Raw genomic sequence first — 21,567 nt, 5'->3', positions numbered from 1 at the left:
TACGCGAAAAATCGCCGCGGTAGGAGTTATATTACATTGAAAAATTTTCCCGTCGAAAGCTTTGGATTTTTGCGATGTTTCTCATTTACTTTAAGGCGCGCACCGAAGCGATTCATTATTCTCACTTAAATACACGTGGAACACATTGCACTTAGCTTAATATACTTATAAACTATAGAATTACTCCATGCTTAAATTGCCTGTGACCTGATGAGTTGCTGTTACGTCCTACATTCTTTACAGTTCATGTATTACAAAAAGGAATACTGACAGAAAAAAAAATTTTAACTTCGCGTATTTATGTATATGTATGTACCAAACTGTGATAGCCCCGCGCCGATAAGTCGTTTTTATATTTATGAAATACATTAAACTTTCTACACACGCCAGAAGCGTACAAATAGGAGCTACCACAGCGCAGAATATGTGTACATCGAATAGACAATTCGTTTATAATTAATCGTCTTGGTCGTGGTCGTTATTGTACAATTTGCTAAATCGCGCAAGCTGCATGCAATCTCGATACAATCTGTTACGTCATAAAGTATATTTACATCTTTTAAATGCAACATCATAAGAAACAGCAGTTCAGAGAGCAAACAGGATCCTCCATTATATGTTTCACGAGGTTGATGAGTATTTTTTTTTGTTTCAGTGCCTTAATGTCCACTCTCGTTAGGTCTAACTAAACTAATGAGGACTACATTGTAAATGTGAGTTGCATATTGTATATTACGTAAAAACAGGTGTTAGAGAGAGTCTCGCGTTACGATCCACATTCGTATGCTATTTCCCTCACATAAATTTCATAAATTTATCCTGTATCAAAGCGTGTAGTACATGTAACAAAAAGAAAAGAAAGAAAAGAATTAAAAGGATGAGAAGAATTCAGTACTGTATAACATTAATTAAAAACGTTAACCTGTTTACAGGAAGAAATTCATTTCTTTTATACAATTTTAATTCTGACAAATTAGAGTTGTATGTAACAAGAAGATATCTCTAAAAGAAGAATTATAAATTACTGTCATTGGTATATATTATTAATATATGTCATACGAACGATACATGATAAATTTATTGAGTTTTCTTCACAATGAGATATATTTATAGATTGATATTATATAAAGAGACCTCAGTTGCGTTTGATATGATACAACGTAATTTATCTCGTAAATAAATATATATATATATATATATATATATATATATATGTATATATATATGTATGTATATATATATGTATATGTGTATATACACACACATATATATATATATGTATATATATATGTGTATATATATATATATATATATATATATATATATATATAGAATTATTCTGAACACACGTTTCTTATACACGTTCTGCTCAACGAGTCAAACATATTCCGTAAATGCTCTCTAATAAAGTATAAAATCGGATTCTTATCTCTTTAATCTCTATGCTAAGGTGTTTGTTATATATATAAAAAATAAATATAGCTTAGACTAGCACTGTCGGCGACGGATACGCCATACACAATAATATAATAGCTGCCGCGAACATTTTATATTCTTGTATAATTAAAAATTATTATCATATATATATATATATATATATATATATATATATATGTATATATATATATATATGAACAATTATTCTCGAATATCAGCATTCACTAACTTCAAACATTTTCTCTCTTTCATTCTTTCTCTCGTTCTCTCTCGATTACCTTGGAAGCATTTTGAATTTCTATGTGTCACTTATTTAACGTATTTAAGTACGTAATTAGCACCACAGAAATACCTTCGCACAGCGTAGAGATATATCCATTAAATGTGTTGTAAGAAAGAGATAAATGTATAGAAAAGCCGGATTATCGATATAATTCGAAAAAGTTATTAAATTTAAAAAGAGAAAAGTCAATTAATATTGCAAGTTTTATCATTGAACGTCAATTTGATGGATTCACATTTTTCAATTTAAGAAAAATTTCATGCATCTCCATCGTATTTAAAATTATTTATCAGAGGATTTCTATTGATGGCTGATTTTTTCATTCTTCGTTATAATCACCTAAGCAACACAACGCTCAAAATAAACGTTAGAAAAATCGTATAATTAATGAACGGACAAACTAAAAAATAATAAATTTAAAATTGCATACATTTTTATACGAAATTTAAAGGTCTATTTAACTATTTCTAAATTGTCCGCTTAAGTAAATGAGTTCCAATGAGTGAGAAAACCAAAAAAATTCTCTTTCTTCTAACACATTTCATGTACATCGCACACAGCGTACATTTACAATACTGATGATAGTCATTCAGGAAAAACAATGTAAACGAAAAGCGGCTTTCACGACGAAGAAGATAAAAGAATCCGTGACTCCGTAATACGCTACGTGAGGTTGATACAAACGAGATGTTTTTGATTGCTTCGAATGCGATGTAAAGAGTGTAAGTAACTTTGATTAATTCACAGATTCAAACTAAATTCGAGCATTCCTCGTCATCTCATAATGCTAATAAATTAAGATTACGTGCATCGCGTTCTAATTAGGGTTGGTAAAAAATATGTTTTAAACAGTTTAAAACATATTTAATTGTTTTTAATATGTTTTAAGCATGTTTTTTTTTATAATACTGTTTAAAGTATATTTGAAATATTAAAAACATGTTTAAGAAACAATGTTTTATGCTTAAAAAAAAAAAATCTTTGCCAACCCTGGTTTTAATTCATTACTCAGCGATCCGTATGTACATTCAGGGCACATAGAGCACGCAGCACGGGGTACACGAATGTTTCTTAATATCTCCTGAATTATATTATTCAAAAGAAGATGGCAGAAAATTGCCCTCCTTTTGAGTCGGTACCCCACATTGCGAATTGAAATGCTTACACTCGTTATCGGTGCAATATCCACGAAGCAAATCCAACTTTCGTCATCAATATCTTTCGGAGAAGCCTCGTGGATATCGTACAGCACAGCGTCGGCTGTATAAGGAATGTATGAATAGTCGCTATTTAAACAGTAATAATGATTCAGCGTTTACTTTTTTTTTGTCTATATGTACAACGATCGTTAGAAGGATCTTCGTCCTACAACAATCCTACAATGAATACACCTCGCGTTTTGCGCAGCTGCATGTTGTGTATTCACTTGCACGCGACTCACGCTTTGGATACTTTCTACAGACGCTCATAGATTACTCAATACAACGGCGTACTGTTTTCATAAGGTACAAAAGAAGCGTGACAGCTGCGCAAAGCGCGACTATCTAATCACGGTTCGTCGCTACGATACATATAATTCACGTTTAAATGTCGAAAATGCTAATTGTACATGTCCTCCGCATTTTCGTGAGCGTATTTGTCGATTATACGCTTTGATTGGCATAATCGAGGCAGGGTGGAAGTACCTGGGTCAATGTATTAACCGTGTACATCTCCAATTGTGCATTGCAACAGAACGACGATGAACGTATCATTGAGCAGAGGCACTATTTTAATAGCGGCACAGCAACGTTTTCCTTCCTTTCACCACACAAATCTTTAAAATTGCAAAGAAAATAGGGTAAGATTAGGAGACAGAAGAGTGTTGAAAAGGCGAGTGCACTGATGCGATGAAGAATTTTGTCTAATTCATTAATTTTAGCACATTATGAGATGAAGGAAAATGGAATCGTATCGCTATTAAAATGACAATGGTACAACTTCAAAATACAATTACAATGACTAGTTACACTGATAGCGATAAGAAGAAGAGAGATTATGTCGGAAATACTGTAGATTAATACGTAATCGCGGAAAAAGTTCGGCTAAGTACATAATATTACAACTAATACTTCTAGCTGTCCGTATCTTGTAAAGTACATAAAATTAGATTATAAATAGTGATTGTTCGTCAACTCGAACTGAATTGATCCGTCTAAAACAACACGTACTTCCCTATGAATATACAATACTCGAGCTGCCATTGCGTATTTATAATTAATGCGAATTGCTTGTACAAAGTTGCTTGTACGAAACGCACAAAAATTTATACAATTTCTCACGAGACTGTCGTCAGTACTTTCTAATAGGAAAAAAATTAAGATAAATCACCATTACGCTTTTTAAATGCACAATACGTCATCTGATAAAAGTACAAGCAAAAAAAATCTATTCTCATCCTAACAGTTTAAACAATACGGAAATGATATTCATTTCGTCTATCACAAACTCTGGGAGAAATAACTTTGGGACTTTCAAATCTCGAAAAACGCAAATATCTTCTAAGCTTACACCGATCTGACGAAATGTCAATTCCGTATTGCGTAGAACAGTTTACGTTCCAACAAATCTCTCTGGAATGTTTTATATATTGCGCCGAGTATCACCAAAGTTACGAAGAACACACTAACGTAACTTTCATATTAAATGCGAGAGATAACATTTTTGTTTCGCTGAAATACTGAATATCGAATCTCAATATCGAAAGCGAATATATGAGGTTGTTAATGCGGTAGTTGCCGAAGAAAAAAAAACACTCCTTTTTCTTTAATCTTACTAGCGCCATGGAATTACATATTATATGCATTCTGATAAATCCCCTCTATCGCGAGCTCGACTATCGCTTTCCTCTTCGCTCTTCAAATACACGCGTATCGTTCAGATGCTGATTATATAAACGCGATAACGTTTGGAATGTCTTAATAAACCACAGAGAACGTCAAATTGCATAGCTTCGATGTTTATTATTCATTATATAGACTGAAACAATTATCACCTTTAAGGTCTTAAAAGAATAAAAACAAAATTTGTTTAAGAAAAGTTGTATAAAAGACATTATAGCGATAACTTTTGTTTTCTAATATCTATTTCAACATTTTTGATCAATGTAAATTAACTTTAATCTTGGTTTAACTTTTTATCTAGCTCTAAGTATTTGAAAAAGATAAAAAGTAAGTCAAAATTACATATTTAAGAAATCTAATTATTTAGTTCTCTCTAAAAATTAAAAAAAGATAAAAAATAAATTAAATCTTAAATAAGTTCTTATTCTTTATTTTCCCGTTTTTACTAGTATAGTTTAATTTTAAGACTCTTGAATAGTCACGATAGCCATATTGAATGACGTCAACATAACTGTGATGACTACTTAAGAGCGTTGATCTCAACTTAATTAACTCTTCATTTTTTTCTAGTTTTAAGAATCAGAAAAAGATGAAGGACAAGAGATTAAAGTTAATCTTGATAGAAATAGGCATTAGAAGTGTAAGTTAAACTAGGATTAAAGTTAATTTACAAATCTATTGAAATTAATCTGGTAGAAACGTTATTTTTCTGGGTAAAAGTTATTTTTAAAATTGAAAACTTACGATCTTTAAATTAATTAAATTACAATAGTTATCACCTCATTCTATACACAAATTATCATATTAACAGAAGAATATTAGTATAAAAAACAATAAAAGTCGATACGTGGTAAAATTTTTAAACAACGAATTTCTCAATGACATACATCACAACGCAAGATGTTGGGAGTTAATATTTTAATCATACAACAATTAAATAAATAAACATTTTGACCTTAAAAATTAAGTCATCTTCAGTATTACACAATTCCTTTATCCAATTCAATACAAATACCTTATCACACCAACGCAACAAAGAATTTTATATCGCGTTATAATTTGTAAAATTAATCCAAAAGAACGCACGTTAACGTCAAGTTATATTTTCTAAGCAGAACCTTAAAAGAGAAGGTAGTCAACTATTGTATCGTATTACATGTTATACGTATCCTGAGAATTTGTCTATTGTTAAAATCAGTCAAGTACTCCCACCGTTAATTTTTAAGGTCGAAACGTTTATTTATTTAATTGTTGTGTGATTAAAATATAAAATATTAGCCAACATCTTGCGTTGTGGTGTATGCTATTGAGAAATTCATTGTTTAAATATTAGTATACATAATGTATGTATATTAAGTTATTATATTAAGTTAACCGTTATGCGAATTGATGTTGATTGCTAAAGAAAAAAATGGATTGTATTTATTCGAAAACTCTGTTATTAACGATTGAAACTGTAAAATACACTTTGTATTTTACAGAAAAATATCTTTTCTCGAAATAATATGCAATTTGAATATATACCACGTCGCGTCGTAATCTTCGCTCATGGTATATGTATGTACATATTTCTACACGTATATCAAATATTATGTTATGAAATTAAAAAGATTCACCCAATCACGTATTACGCTACGTTGAACGTACATGAATTTCGCAGGATTGTATATGCGTTGCATGGAATGATGATTCCCAGACTTGTTAGTGTACTGCTACTATTAAGAATCGTCCACGGGAGGCAGTGCTTCGATAACGTGCAATTCGTTTTACAAATTCTTCTTTCAATCAGCGATCATAAGATTCCGTAATCGCGATTGTATAATCGGAGGCGTAAAGAGATCAGTCCTAGGATCGTTCGCTAGAAATATCGATAAATAGATAAAATATCGACGAACCCACTTCTGTTGGTTCTATATAAGGGGGGGGGGGATGTGCTTAAATAAGCCAGTGCTATGATAAAAACTCCCTTTCAAGCTCCGAAATGCTCGGCTTTCTACTTCGATTGAGGCGCCGATTGGCTTGCAACGGCACTGTGATGTCCTGACTCTGACCGTGAACTGGGATGTCTAGTAGCGTTTCTCTGTGGATATCGCGTCCCGACACGCCATCGCGATCGAATGTAACTGGCGAGAAGCGCACTCGACTGATCTGGCTGTCCTTGGCGGAGACATAACTCGAATCCTCGGAAGTGAGTGAATCCGGTGGCGTCGGATTCGTCGGTGTGCCCGAACCGGAGTTGTTTTTGCTTACGCTTTTGCTTGGCGAGTTGTACGGATTGTAACTTGATCGTTTCAGGCTTGAACGTAGTCGCGTGACTACCTCCAGATTACTTGGCCGCTCGCCGGAATTTGAGTTGGAGTCGTGAGAGTTCTGACGAGTCAACAGCGGCGAGCCATACTCATGATTGAGTACACTCGCACCATACGTCGTCGCCAAGTTGGAAATAACATTCGAGGGTCGCTGGTAATACAGCATTGGTAATACGCTGTAATCATCCTCGTCTTCCAGCCGGAACGTTGGGTTGACATTGCTCTGGCTTGACGTGCTGGCGTTTGAGACATTCGAAGAGGTACGATGATGTGTGTAGGGCAGAAGTCTGGACACCGGTCTGGCCGGGCTGTTCATGCTGCTCGGATTGTCGTACGCATGCGGGAATTCGGGGCATTCGAGCATCCGATCGCTGAAAATAACGAAAGATCCCTTGTTAATCTAAAACCATGCTCCAATATTTATGTCATATGATTTCGGTTTCCCCAAATCGGTTTTCAAAATCGTATCCACAATCTAGAAGAAACATAATTGAGCAAAAATTTATTCATACTAAGGTTCTATTTCTTTCATCGATTTCGAGATTATGCTGATATCCCAAAAGTGTGGGAAATCTGCAATAATTTTGTAAAAAGAAGATATCAGAAAACTGTGAAACATGATACTTCAAAAAAACTACTTTTTGGGTATTTAACTATCACTCTCAGGTACATAAAAACGAGAGGTAATCTTGAATAATGCCAAGTGCATGAAATTTCCATTTTTGTATGTTCGTCGTTTTGGATGGGATCGTTCATAGCGATTTAAAATCGTAAATGTTTTTATTGCCATCAAAAGACCTTTTAAATAAGCCTCCACTTGACGCCTAGTGTCATTTAAAATTTTCATCATTTCTTTCTTTCTTATGAAAATTTCTTTTTTTTTTTTTTAAGGAAAAACCTTGTATAATATTTTACTGATACTTACTGATACTCTGTAGGTATGAAATACGGTTCGGGAGGCCGATAGTACTCCGGTGGTACGACGGTGTACATTGGCGGTCCGTAATCGGGGAATGAAGCGACGTTGCCCATGTATATCGTCGGCACCCTCTCCATACGATCGACACGGGCCGCATCGTATGCATCCTCGTTACTAGTGCTGCTGCTGCTCTTTCTTCTTGGGCTGGGCGTCGGAGCGTTGGAGCCCGTTGTACTGCTCGTGTAGTGCTGCGGGGAGTCCGTGAAACGCAGTGGTTTGTCCGGCATCGCCGTGGATGGAAGGCCAGGTGCTATCCCACCCATATTACTTAGGAACGGCCTGCGATGATAGTCATATAAATCTATGTTGAATAGAGTAATTATCATTTGTGTCTAAATTAAACCAACTACATTTTACTTAAGAATGTATTAGGTGTTGGAATTAATTCGTAGCGTTTTACAAGTGATGGGAAGTACTTTCATTAATGTATTTTTTAATGCTCATGTGAAATAAATAACATTCTTTCATTAAAAAACGCTACGAATTAATTCCAACACCTAATATTATACGTATTTAACAAAATGAAAAAAATATAGATTTGATATTGTATTTGAAATTAAAAAAGTTTGTAGTGATATAAAGTCTGGATAAAATTATTTCAATAAAAAGCAGACATTGTTTTTAAAAGTAATTAAGATAAAATGAAAAAAATTTTCATTTAAACTAGAATTATATTTTTAAATATAAATATTGACCTCATTGAACTATTTCATATATATATAACATACATTTTTATGGAAAGTACAAATTTCCAGTCGCTTTTTATAGAGACTACACCTGAGCCCAATTCTATTATATAAATGTAAGATTAACTTTAATCTCGATTTGATTTATTATTTATCTTTCTAAGGGTAGGTTGTTCTATCTTTTGGTAAATTTTACCTGTTGGGTAAATAGCAAGATGAGCAGACTCAATCACATGTGTGGATTATCAGATTTATCTCACAGGTAAAATTTACTAAAAGGTAGAACAACCGGCTTTAATTCTAAGAATTAGACCTGATTATTCCACCTTTTGGTAAATTTTACCATCGTCCGAAAAACAACTTGAATATCTTTTATAGATTATCCAATCACATGCGCGGATTGCCAGATTTACCTAACAGGTAAAATTTACCAAAAGATGGAACAATTGGTCTTTAAAAAAAATAAATCGTAAGTTAAACCAAGATTAATCTTACATGAACCAGATCCTGGTACACATTTTAAGTTATTTTCTCTAACAAAATATTTTATTTTTGTCAGATTACCTGTAATGGTGTGCCCGTCCGTGATAAGTATTGTGCGGGTAGCCGCTGCTCGAGCTGAACTCGTAATCGGCACCGAGATAGGAGTTGCGATTCGATCCGGTATCCGCTTGAAACCACCACCTCGGCGGATCCTCGTCGCATTCGCCCAGCCGTGGATACAGCCGCGGATGTATCGGGGAAATATTCGACATTCTCACGTCGTAGCCGGTGGCCACACCAGCCAGCATCGCCGCGATGTTGTACAGTACCAGTTCGACTATGCTTAGCTTTGGTTTTTTCGTTTCGCCATTGTAGAGAGTGGGCATGGGAACAGGCATCGGCATGATGTAGGGCCCAGTCAGCCCTGGCTTCAGAGGGTATTCCGACGTTATCCAGTCGGTCGATAGATCGGGCGATAATGCTGTATAATCTATAAAAGATATTCAGGTTGTTTTTTGGACGACGACAGGTGTAGCACTCGCGCAATCCGCTGGCAAGAGTAATAGGATCGTTAAAGCGAATCTACAAAGATAACTGATAAATTAACGGTTTTATTTATAAGCATGATATATACTTCTTTTTCTCTTCCCTGTGCTGAAATTTGTAAATGCGGTTGGGAACTGCTTACCTTGTCCGCGCAATTAATTAAATCTTTAATTAACTTAATATTTTGATGCATTTTACGCTCAGAACTTCAATTTAATTTTTAGTAATGCGACAGCTTGCAATTTATATATGCTTAGTTTTCTTATTAATTATTTATTATTATTACTCATGCATGAAAGCCAATTATAAAAGTAAAAATGTAAATTAAGTATTATCTTCACGCATTAGCTGTTTCTACTTGCTATGAACAAACCACGTTAAAAGGTATACATCCAAATTGTACAACATACAAGGCATATATTAAAAATCGGCTAAGCCAAGTATTTATAATTAAATACATGCGCGCATAATTTTTTTTTAACTTTAAATTTATTTTCAAATGATATGAAATATTCTTAAGTATCTTTATAAACTACTGATATTGGCCTTAGCTAATTTTCATAAATAGTAGCAAAGTTCAACGTACAAGATAAATGTTTCTACTGATCTACTAATCCTTGTCGTAATATAATATAGACTTCGTGCAATATATACTACGTGCAAAGATAAATTCGAAAGGTATTGTGCTCCACATCTAAAATACGAAACATTCCAAAACTCTACTTAGAATGGATAATAATTAATCAAACGGTATATTACTGTAGAGATACTGTCTCATACACTTTTACTTACAAAGATTCTTTTCCTCATTTCATCGACTTAAAACAAAATGACTAAGAACAAAGTCACATAAAGCCAGATTATCGTAACGGAAGCATTTAATCAGATGGTTAACGTTTGCAGATCCCTATTTCTCGCAGCTGTCAAAATTGGCACGGTATGAAATTAAGACGTGAGTAATATTTACTCCTTAGCGAATCTAGGACCTGGAGGAAGAGAAAGGAACCATACCCAAACGGAGTTAACAGTTAGGATCCTACTGGAAGCATGCAAGGATTGTTTTTTTTCTTTTTTACGCTCGGCTGTCTCTCGGCACACCGTACAATCCCGGTTACACATGTGACATCGGTAAGCGGTGATGAATATTCGTTAATTTGATTATGAACATTTGATTATTAAATGTAATCGTTTATTAATTTCTACAGAAATACCGATAAAAGGGCGATGTAAGAAATATATTGTGCCGATAATCTGTTATCATCGAATTGTAGCAAAGCAAGTGGCACAGACCGAGCGTAAAAATTCAGCAAAACGAAAAAACAAAATTCAACGTGTCCAACTGAAAAGGTTTTATTGAAAAAAATTTCTATTTTCTAAATACAAGTGTGTGCGTGTGTGGTTCCGTGTGTCGAATGTGATGTGTGCAAAAAATCTTTGCTTTCGGAAACGGAAGTTTGGCATAACAAATAGTACAGAAAAAACGAACAATTCTCGCTGGAAGTTGTATTTAACAATTAATAAATTTGCAATCGATCTAAAGGCACATAAGACAACGAAATAAGAAGGGCTAACAAATATATATTTCTCTTTTCGTCTCTCTCTCTCTCTCTCTCTCTCTCTCTCTCTCTCTCTCTCTCTCTCTCTCTCTCTCTCTCTCTCTCTCTCTCTCTCTCTTCTTTCGTACGCTCTTTCTTTCTCTCTCTTTTTTCATATATCTATACAATATATATGTGATGTAATTTTGATTTTTTGTTTCGTTTGATAAAATTATGACTATGCAGATATACAACCTTGACAACGCTCCAATGTAAAAGTACCGTTAAAGTTGAACTTTGCGGTAATAGACGAAGCGTGTGACTCTCTTTCGCGTAGTAGTGGGCTGTTAGATCTGCTTGTTAGAAATGTTATGTCTTCCAGATAAATATCAGAAAAGAACCAACACCAGAAAGACTGTGTGTATACATATACATATATAATATATATTCTTTTTAATATTCTTATTAGAGTTTAGCTTACTCGGACTACGAGTATCACATCGGCTTAAATTAGGATAAATAATTCGTAAATTATATAGCGCGTGGGGGGGGGGGAGGGGGGATACAAAAAAAAGAAAAGAAACGAGTCCGTGCCCTCTGTATAAACGTTTTAAAGATTTGATTTCATCGCTTAAATGTACCATCAATTCCGTCTCTCGAGGCAACTTTGGGTTCTCGAATGCACCAGCTTCTTCGCGTTTCTTGTCGTAGAACAGGGGAGAGGGGGATTAACTTAAATTTCTAAATCTGGTCCCTTACCGAATCTAATCCAAACTACCTCGCAAGTCTGAATAAGTTCACGCTGCACAGGAGACCAAGTCCCATCCCGATAAAATGATCTGGGAATACACTATATAATGGACGCGAGACACAGTGGGGCAACAAAAGTATCGCTCGATCCACGAGAAGTCCGTACAGTTCATTCAGAACAAAATCTAATTGCGTCGTCCATAAATGAAATTGATAGAGACAATGAAAAAAAGACACTATCGATCGGTGTACACATGCATTATCACTATGTGATCAACCATTAAGCACTAGCTAATAACTACGTGATAAGGAGGCTTCATAGCAAAAGTTTCGTTCAGTTATGAAAGTAAAAAGACATTGTCTACTTGAGATCCTTGCCTTAGCTTTACAATACGCAATACAAATCGTCGTTCAGTAAAAAAAAAAAAAAGAGAAGGAAAGAATAAAATTCGAAGTAAAAGTTTAAGTAGAAGGAAATGGGATGAAGGAGACATCAGTGAAATACGACATTAACAACGTTGCGTGAAGAGAAAACTTACGGGTATGGTAGATGCTTTCCTCAGAGAGGCCTGCGATAGAATAGAAACACACGATCAGTACGAAGTCATTCAAAATACCATGTAAGGAGAAAAGTGCGGCGGATAGGAGGCATGCCATCCGAAATGCGTTTCGAGCTGCAGGCTCTACTTGCGTTCTCGTCAAATACAGGGCATTCGTAATTCGGCCGCGCTTCTTTTGTAATTAATCATGGATACTGTGCACACGTGTCCCAAAAAAGGGAAGTGGATCCGAATTTTGGAATTAAAAGAGCAGCGCGGGCACGCCACGGAACACCCTGTATGGAAAAAGTCACGGGAGTACATCCGTTTCGTCGAAGCCGCGCGCGATTACTTGTCACCCTTTTTCGAGAATTGTTCGCCAGCGAAATTCTTAGACACGACATCAGCATCTTCGGAGGTCGGGCGACAGAGACTGGCATGATCCGGGGGAGACGCGGGCAGACTTCTCTTTGGACTGTAATTGGCACGCGGGCTCTGACGATCGTTTCCCTCTTGGAGGCCACCAGACGACGTTTGCGCGACGCTGTCGCCGTCGCAGCTGCGCAAGTATTCGTTACTTCTGGACTTGTGATGTAAAAAGGAATTCATCTCGATGCTGTGGTCTAAACGGTACGCGGCGGCGACCGGTTTCGCAGGCGACGCGTCCAATTCGAATGCGATCGGTGATCTTTTATGCCTGGAGCTCGTCGTCTCGTGATACGGTCCCAACGAGCTCTTCGACCTCGAGCTGTCATTCGAATGCTCCGAATCGAAATTGCACAATTCCGACTCGAGGCTCTCGAAGTCTATTCCTTCGCGTGAGTTCGCTGCGAGAAATCTAGGCACCGAGACACTGACGTTGGCCAATATCTGCTCGCTCGAATCGCGATGGCTCAGTTGCGGTATAGATATGACGTTTTCCAGGACGCTGTACTCCACTTTAACCGTAGCGGTTTTGTCGTCGAGTGCGTCCCGGCTGCCCCACGTCTTCATCTTGTTCAACACCCGCAGCGGACTCTTGGAAAGGCGCGATTTGTGCTGAGACTGCTGGGTTTTGCCGCCGATAGAATTCTCGGGACTCGACTCCAGACCGTCGTAGTCGTTAATTTTGATAGTTACCGAATTCTTTCTCTCGCCGCTACGCGGTGAATTCAGGGAGCTCTTACGCGAGCCGGATGGCGACCGGAAGAAATCAGCTAGAGACGCCAGCCGCGATTCCGAACTGTCCCTGCGCTTCGATTCCTTCGATTTACTCCTGTCGCGCTTCTTACTTTTGACCCGCTTCGCGGTACCCACCAGAGTGGACGCCACGTTCTGCACGAAATTCGTGGAGTACGAGGGCTCCCACTCGGGCAGCTTTTGGCACTTGGGAGACGTAGCTTTCGAAACTGTAGCGGCCGCGCGATGACCCACCGTTTTTGGGTAATCATCGTTGATTATCGAGGGCTCCTCCGAGAAGTGGGCTTTAAGATTATTCGGGGGATTTTTGTTATGCACAACTACAGACTCGTATATGTCGTTGTCCAGAATGACAAAGTCCTCGCCTATGTTGCAAGGCGCGCAGTACGCGCCCAGCACGATGTCGAGCGAGTTTTGCGGCATATCATTATAGCTACTACATCCTGGCTGATTGTCTATCAGGTTATTGGCCGAGGAGTACAATTTTTTGGTGGTAGGGTTACCTATTTCCTGCAGAAGCGGGGAGCGATGCGCGTTCGCCAACAGGGCTGTACGCAGAGGTGTCTTTTCGAGATCTGGCGCGGAACGGGACCAGCGTTTGCCGCCAGGAGAGGCGGGATTCGGCGGCTGAGTGATAATAGCTCCGCGCTCACGTTGATGTAGCGTCGACGGTCCCCATGTCTTACCCTTAACTCCGTCCGCCGGTACTAAACGGGGAAAGAAAAAGAAACAAAGTGCTACTCACTACGATACTACTAACTACTCTTCTCATCTCCTTCGCTTATTCGGCGCGGAGGTAAAGCTTCTTTACGGATATACTCTTCGTAAAGCGACTGTCAAACGATATAACTGTGCACGCTAATTTCAGCAATTTATAAGTATATACTATGGTAATACATTAGCTCAAAGTAATCGTGATCTTTGCAAAGAATAGAAAATAAAATGGAAAAGTATTCATATATAAAAACAATAATTGTGCACACCATGCCGAAAAAAATATATATTATACACGAATAAAAATACAAAGTGTCTACCACGAACAAACAGTGTTACACTCAAATTATTCGATTACAATTCCAATACGTTTGACTCGCTCGTAAAGTCACTCATATTGCATAATACATTATCATAATCACGGTACTACTAGAAGCAGTATTTCAAAGTAAAAGACTACTCACATGCGATCGCTCTGAGCCTTGGAATGCTAGGTGATCCAGGTGGACTATTCGGTCTCGACGGATTCCTCACTTTACCTCGATCTAAGGCCGTGTCCTGAACGGTGATCGTGTGACGAAAATCTAAACAATACGTTCCCAAAATTAGTTTACAATTCTATTCTTATGTATGTTCCAAGCAGAGAATATAATAATTTATCGATAAAATTTGTAAGAAATTCGTTGATTGCACGATATAGATTGCAACATAATAACGTAGCTATTCTTACCCGAAGGAGCACTAATGTTGCTCCCAGGTTCCTTCTTATTTAATTTTAATCGCGACTTCTTAAATTTGCCGCGTCTCTTGTTTGGCGTAGGCGTGTTTTGCTGTTGAATGATCATCACGGTGAGCTCCCTCTCTAAGATAGCTATCTCGCGCGCAGCTAATTCCTGTTCTCGCTGTCTCAAATTTTCCTCGTGCTGTCTCTGTTGCACCTGTGCTTTCGTCAGTTCCTCTTCTCTACAGCGCAGCTCCTTGTGAGCAAAAGAAATATGTCAGACCTTAATTTATTCAAAATAACATAATTGTATTTTATGCTTTTCATCATAATTAATGTAATGTATTTTTATTTAATAGAAAATAAAAAAAATGAACGTATAATTCTTTCTATAACAATAATATCTTAACCAATTCTTTTGTCTTACCTCTTCTAAAGAACGGCATGCCTTTGCAAAGCATTTAAAATAACGATTGGATATTATTCATTATGCATATTTATATCACATATACATATATAATTTAAAGATAATAATTTACACAATTATGACCGTTAATATATGGAAATATCATAATTTAATATACGAATGTATAAATAATTAGCGTGTCCTATTAAATACATATGCATATACCTTTTCCTTCATGCGCAATCCATGCAGAACTTGTTCGATCTCCTGCCTCCAATCTTCCTGCATCGTGTGAAAAGATTCGTGTGGCGTTGCCGCGAATGCACTGCGCACTTCGTCCAAAGCGATTAAAATATCCGTGAATCCCGGTCGAGCATGACTATCCGATGCCCAGCATGCTGTGATCATTTTTAGTATTTATTCCTTCACGACGTGTACATGATATTTGAGAAAGAACAGCTTATATTTAAATATTACGAATTTTTTACCCTCCATAAGAAGACTCCATGGTTGAGGACAGGTAGATGGAATAGGTAGAGTCAGCTTATTGACGGCGACACCATATGCTACAGCCAGAGCATCGATACCCTTGTATGGTGTTTCCCCAGTCAAAAGTTCCCACAATAACACGCCATAGCTATAATCAATAAATATTTCGAATACTTTAATGAAAAGCAAGCACACTTAAAAAATAATAAAAGAAAAAATAATTTTCTTTAATTTCATTATTTGCGTAGGATGTCTAAGATATTCTGATTTTATACAAAATCACTATGCAAAATCACTAAATATAAATATTATTTATGCACATTATTATATTTAGTACAAATTGTTTCACAATTAAAATTTGTTTATATTTATCTTTATTTAAAGAATGTATAGAATATTATCAATCTTTATTTAATTGTAAATTATCAAAGAGAACAATAATTGAGATATAATATAGAAGTCAGAAGATATTAGAAAATAAAGACCAGATTAGTAAAAAAATAAAAACCATGAACATGTTTCTGATCAATATAAGTTCAAAATCTCCATCAGTGATTTTCAACCATCGTATTGAGGAGAATCATAACTTCAAATGGAATAAAGTGGACATATTAGATGTAGAGTCTTCATATAATAAAAGGTTAATATCTGAAATGGTTCATATTAAAAAACAGAAACATGGAATAAATAGACAAAATGACACGGAATTCTATTCTGACATTATACATTCTCTTTCTCCTTCCTAATATCTTCTCTCTCCCCCCCCCCCTCCTATTTTGCCGGTTTTCGTTCTCGATAATGTTTTTCTTCTTGACATTTCTTATTTGACATCGTGCAAGTTAGATGCTTATTACCTTTGCAAATTTGCTTATAATAATTTATTAAATAATAAGACTATTATATTGTACCACGAAATGGACTACAATCTACATGCGTTTTTTTCTCGTTGTTTATTGATGGACTCTTAACACATTTACTAAGGTACATTATCATATTACTAATTTTTATGTAATTAATATTAATTCTTTTTGTTCACGGTTACTTTTCCAGAATTTTCTTATAACTTTGTTAATTCTTGATAAAAATGACTCGCAGCGTATTACACAATATGAAAAATTTGATATTAAGGAATTATAATAATATTATAAGACCATGTGCATATTTTTAATTTAGAACGATGTTTATATATTTTAAGATTATTCTTGAAAATGACTCGATTGGAGTTGAAATGTTTGTTTATTATAATTGTTTTAATTTTGTTTGTATTAATTTTGCTTATTTAAATTAAAATTCTTTTTGTTATACATATTAATGCTCGTGTGATCAGAATACATCATAAAAACGAACGTGGTTTAATTCAAAACGTATGAAAAGAAGAGCATAAAAACCATCGCACAAGTTATAGTTTGTGATATTTAATTATCATTACATTAACAAAAACATTAGATGTTCTTATAATTATATTAGGTGTTGGAATTAATTCGTAGCGTTTTACAAGTGATGGGAAGTACTTTCATTAATGTATTTTTTAATGCTCATGTGAAATAAATAACATTCTTTCATTAAAAACGCTACGAATTAATTCCAACACCTAATAAATAAACGTGAATCTCAAGTTCAAATCAAGTATTTCAAATAATAACACATAATGTCACGACAAATTTCCATCTGTGCAAAGGATGTACTTGAGATTCATCATTATTTTTTTGCTGTAAAACAGAATCTGGAAATTCTCATTCTACACTTTTCGTGACAATTGGCGGTAACATTATTGTACGAGGCATCTTCACATATGAAAGAACACATTTATATATAATTATATCATACGTTGAATTTAATGTCAGCTATATGTAACTCTGCATTTTAAAAATATTGTGACTTTACTGAGGATAGATTGTGGTCGAAATGTCTAATGTTTTTATTAATGTAATAATAATTAAATATCACAAACTATAACTTGCGGTGATTTTTTATGCTCTTTTTTTCATACGTTTTAAAATTCTTTTATATGTTATTGACTCTTTGCCCTTTTTGTATACTACTTTTAGATATTAGAAACATCTCATGCGAGTAATCAAGTTTTAAAAACTACAAGAGTAATGTAGGATGCGTTCCGTTTTCACGCTAACACGCTGCAAGCATCAACCTTGTTGTTTATCAAATATTAAATACAAAGGGTAAATGATGCTTACAAGCGTAACGGGACGCTTATGGTTAAATGCTAATTGCAATTTTTTAATAATAAATCTGATAATTTTAGAACTGACCTCCATACATCACTGGCTTTGCTAAAAGTACTCTTTTTAATAACTTCCGGCGCCATCCAGGCATACGTGCCCGCTGCAGACATACGAGTCGTTTTGTAAACTTCCCTCGCCAAACCGAAGTCCGTGATCTTTAGAGTTTTGTATTGGAAGTCGTCATTTTCAATCGGTTCACTTAATAACACTGTCGATATAAAAAAGTTATTTACAATAAAAATACGATTTGTTTTATTACTAAATATAGTTATCATCATTAATATCAAAGTATCTTACCATTAGAACTTTTTAGATCCCTGTGAATAAGACTTATTGGAGCTTTGTTGTGAAGATAATCCATTCCCCTCGCAATCTGTATTGCCCAATCGACTAACACATCGGGCCTTATTTTCCTGCCACTGAGTACTCTGTTAAGACTGCCACCACGCGCATACTCCATCACAAGACACATATTGGGCATCTTTAAACACACTCCTTCCAATTGCACAATATTTTCGTGTTTCAACAACCAGAATAGTTTTGCTTCTTGTCGTACGTTTTCTAATGTTGCACTAGGTTCTTCGCCTGCATCTTGGCGTGCAGCCTTCACAGCAACTTCGCGTTTTTTCCAAAAGCCCCTAGAAATGATAAACAAATTTATTAAAGAAGACTTTCGCGATGGAATTTATATACCTTGAAACTATTTTTAGAGTGCTTTAGAATCAATATATCGGCATCCTTTTTATAAAACATTTTTTTAAAAATAATGATATTGCATTTTATAAATTAGTTTGCCTATATACCTGTATACTTTTCCAAATCCTCCGACACCTATAACTTCTTCCAATTGCAACTCCTCGAAGTCGATCTCAATCGGTTGGACTTTATCGATCACCGACGAAACTCGGTCGATGCTTTCTGCCTCTGCGACAAAATTCGCTGGAAAAATTCCCACTTTTCCACAAATTTTTCCAGTCCACCATCCCTCGTCACCCGAGATTTTGGCGTCCTTTGACAAAACCTATTGCAGAAAATAATAATAACAATAATAACAATAATAATATTGTATTTTCTTATGAAGATAGTGTATTATGCTATAACAATTACATGATATATAAAAATAATAGCGAATTCAGTTTGCATTAATATGCACTTGTATATGTCAGGGTTGGTAAAAAATATGTTCTAAATGTGTTTTAAAGAGTTTGAAACTTAGTTGATGTTTTTAATGTATGTTTTTTTTTTACAGTATCGTTTAAAGCATTATACATATTACATATTTGAAGCATTAAAAACATAAGCATTGAAAAGAAACACAATATGTTTTATTCTTAAAAACAAATATTAGTCTTTATCAACCCTGGCACTTATGCATATTAAAGCCGTTGTACAATGATTTAATCTGCGTAGATGTAAAATTTTGAATTATAAAATACAGATTTTACTTGATAGCACAATAAAACATATCATGACGATTTAATGTTTATTTTTATATTTACATTAAACATACATACATATTTACGTTAATTTGTGTATGACGGCTTTAATATGCACACTGAATGCATCCAATCAAATTCGATTATAAATCACCTCAACAGTTTCTCCTCTTTGCAGGGATAGTTCGTCTTCACCCTGAGCGACATAATCAAAAAGGGCTGTGAAAATAGTGATGCTGTTGTCCTGCCGCGACTGGGAAGAGGAATGTGTGCCGTGGGATGGACTAGTTTGTTGAGAGACGGTTCTAGCAGTTCCGCCGCTATGCGTGTCAGAAACGCTGCTATCAGACATATTGTTGCTAGATGTACGTCCATATATGGACCCGTAACTGTAAAAAATTGTCACGAATGCACAAGATGTTATCAAAGATACAATATCTATAAATTAATATGTCAGATTCTATCTTTTTTACCTAGTGGTATGACTATTGGTTCTGCTGTACTGATACCGTGGCGATGAGTTGGCCGTGTTGGGACTATGTGGATGTGAGGAGCCATTCTCTGAATAGAGTAGGAAACGCTCGCTCCGATGACGAGCATCTGGTTGTCCGTGGTCCATCAAGGTAGACAAGCCTCTCGCCGATAGCCCGGCTGGCGGCATATGGCTCAACACTTTCCTTACTCCTCTCTTCTGTAGCGTATATCACACTCCTGTCTTCTCTCGGCGCGTACGACGATATCTTGCTGTTTTGTTTCACGCAACGTGGGGAAATAAGAACTAGGGTGATACTGTTTTCTCTTACTAATTCTGTCTAATGTTTACCTTGTTGTCACCCGATAGTGGGGATACATTGGGATCATATGTTATGTATATTATCGTCGTTTTACTCTGTCATTGGACGCATCCTCGATAACGATACGCGGTCCCGTGCCTCCGGAACACCATCGGCCGTGTTTACGTCGGCCTCGTCAATGTTCGGGGTTGATCGTAAGCACTAAAACTGCGAAATCGGACAATGCGCGACCACGTTGGTGTTACTGTGCCGCTTTCCATCGGAAATCGGGGAATGTGCGAGAGCGTTCTCACGACGGCGACCACGAGGCGAGAATATTCTGGATCTCCCAGGCTCGTGTCCCTACTACCCCGTATACAAAAACAATCTCATCACGGTGGGGACCGGCATTCTGAAGGCGCGTGTCCGTGTGTGCAGCAACGGCGGCGGAGGCGGCGGCGGCGGCGGCGCACAGGGCCCCGTTCGCCCTACCTGGGGGACGTTCGCCGCGGGGTCGCGGCCCACGGGAGCGGTAAATCCGTCTCTATCGGGATGATGAAGATCGCGTAACGCTCGTGGCGAAATTCGGTCCCCAGGCTGGTCCCGCGCGTCAGGGTGTGTATACCCACAAGCGCCCACTCTGTGTTGACGGGGGCCCTGTATCTCCTCTCGTTACTCGATTCAACCGCGTTTACGAGCGGTCCCCGAAATCCGGATGGTGGTGGGATTCAAGCAGACGCCCTCGCCGGCCCCGAGGACACGACGCTCCGCGTCAGACCGGAGACCGCGTGACGATGCCGCATTTAACAATAGAAAACGGAGCAGCATTCACAGCAATAACCTCGCGGACGCCATGTTTCGTACGACGGCCCCGCCATCGACAAGCGACGTTCCCGTAGACGACCGCCACACCGATTGAATCTCTGCGCCTCCGATGGCAGTGCCATCTATTCGAAGTCACGTGGTCCAGCCACCTTGGCGGGAAATTCAAACGACGAGATCGAACGCGAATTTCGATATTACAAATGCACATATTGGGTCATCTAAAAACCGCAGATACTTTTTAGATGACCCAATACAAAGTAAAGTATATTTTATTAATATAAATGTAACATTTATTAATATAAATGTAAATAATGTGTTTTAATAATGTCAATTTTTCATGTTAGTGTACTTCGAA

The 21,567-nt window shown here is 36.6% G+C and overlaps 1 protein-coding gene and 1 long non-coding RNA gene across 6 annotated transcripts; one reads left to right on the top strand and one right to left on the bottom strand.

The window, feature by feature from the left end:
- Positions 1-3,034: 3,034 nt before the first annotated feature.
- Positions 3,035-21,450, bottom strand: LOC105154544 (mitogen-activated protein kinase kinase kinase 11). 5 transcript variants are annotated; one of them, XM_011070140.2, is made up of 16 exons: positions 20,438-21,448; positions 20,088-20,358; positions 19,769-20,003; positions 18,982-19,199; positions 18,476-18,816; positions 18,206-18,386; positions 15,938-16,086; positions 15,675-15,847; positions 15,471-15,491; positions 15,053-15,299; positions 14,787-14,906; positions 14,112-14,315; positions 12,430-12,459; positions 9,141-9,549; positions 7,837-8,169; positions 3,035-7,282 (listed from the first exon to the last, which is right to left on the bottom strand). In XM_011070140.2, exons 2-16 carry the CDS (start codon positions 20,273-20,275, stop codon positions 6,553-6,555), a joined length of 3,579 nt encoding a protein of 1,192 aa, XP_011068442.1. In that variant the 5' UTR covers positions 20,276-20,358; positions 20,438-21,448; the 3' UTR covers positions 3,035-6,552. The 5 variants fall into 5 exon arrangements, with proteins under 5 accessions (XP_011068442.1, XP_011068441.1, XP_011068445.1 ...); XM_011070139.2 differs by having other exon boundaries at positions 20,088-21,448; XM_011070143.2 differs by lacking the exon at positions 14,112-14,315 and having other exon boundaries at positions 20,088-21,450.
- LOC147909172 (uncharacterized) lies at positions 9,524-11,072 on the top strand. Its single transcript, XR_015545709.1, has 2 exons — positions 9,524-10,733; positions 10,811-11,072. It is a non-coding gene; the product is annotated as an uncharacterized LOC147909172 (long non-coding RNA).
- Positions 21,451-21,567: the final 117 nt, after the last annotated feature.

This window comes from Acromyrmex echinatior, chromosome 7 (assembly GCF_024713525.1).
Source record: "Acromyrmex echinatior isolate Ae372 chromosome 7, ASM2471352v2, whole genome shotgun sequence".
In the NCBI taxonomy this organism is placed as follows: Eukaryota; Metazoa; Arthropoda; class Insecta; order Hymenoptera; family Formicidae; genus Acromyrmex; species Acromyrmex echinatior.
This window is presented reverse-complemented; position numbering and strand designations above follow the sequence as displayed.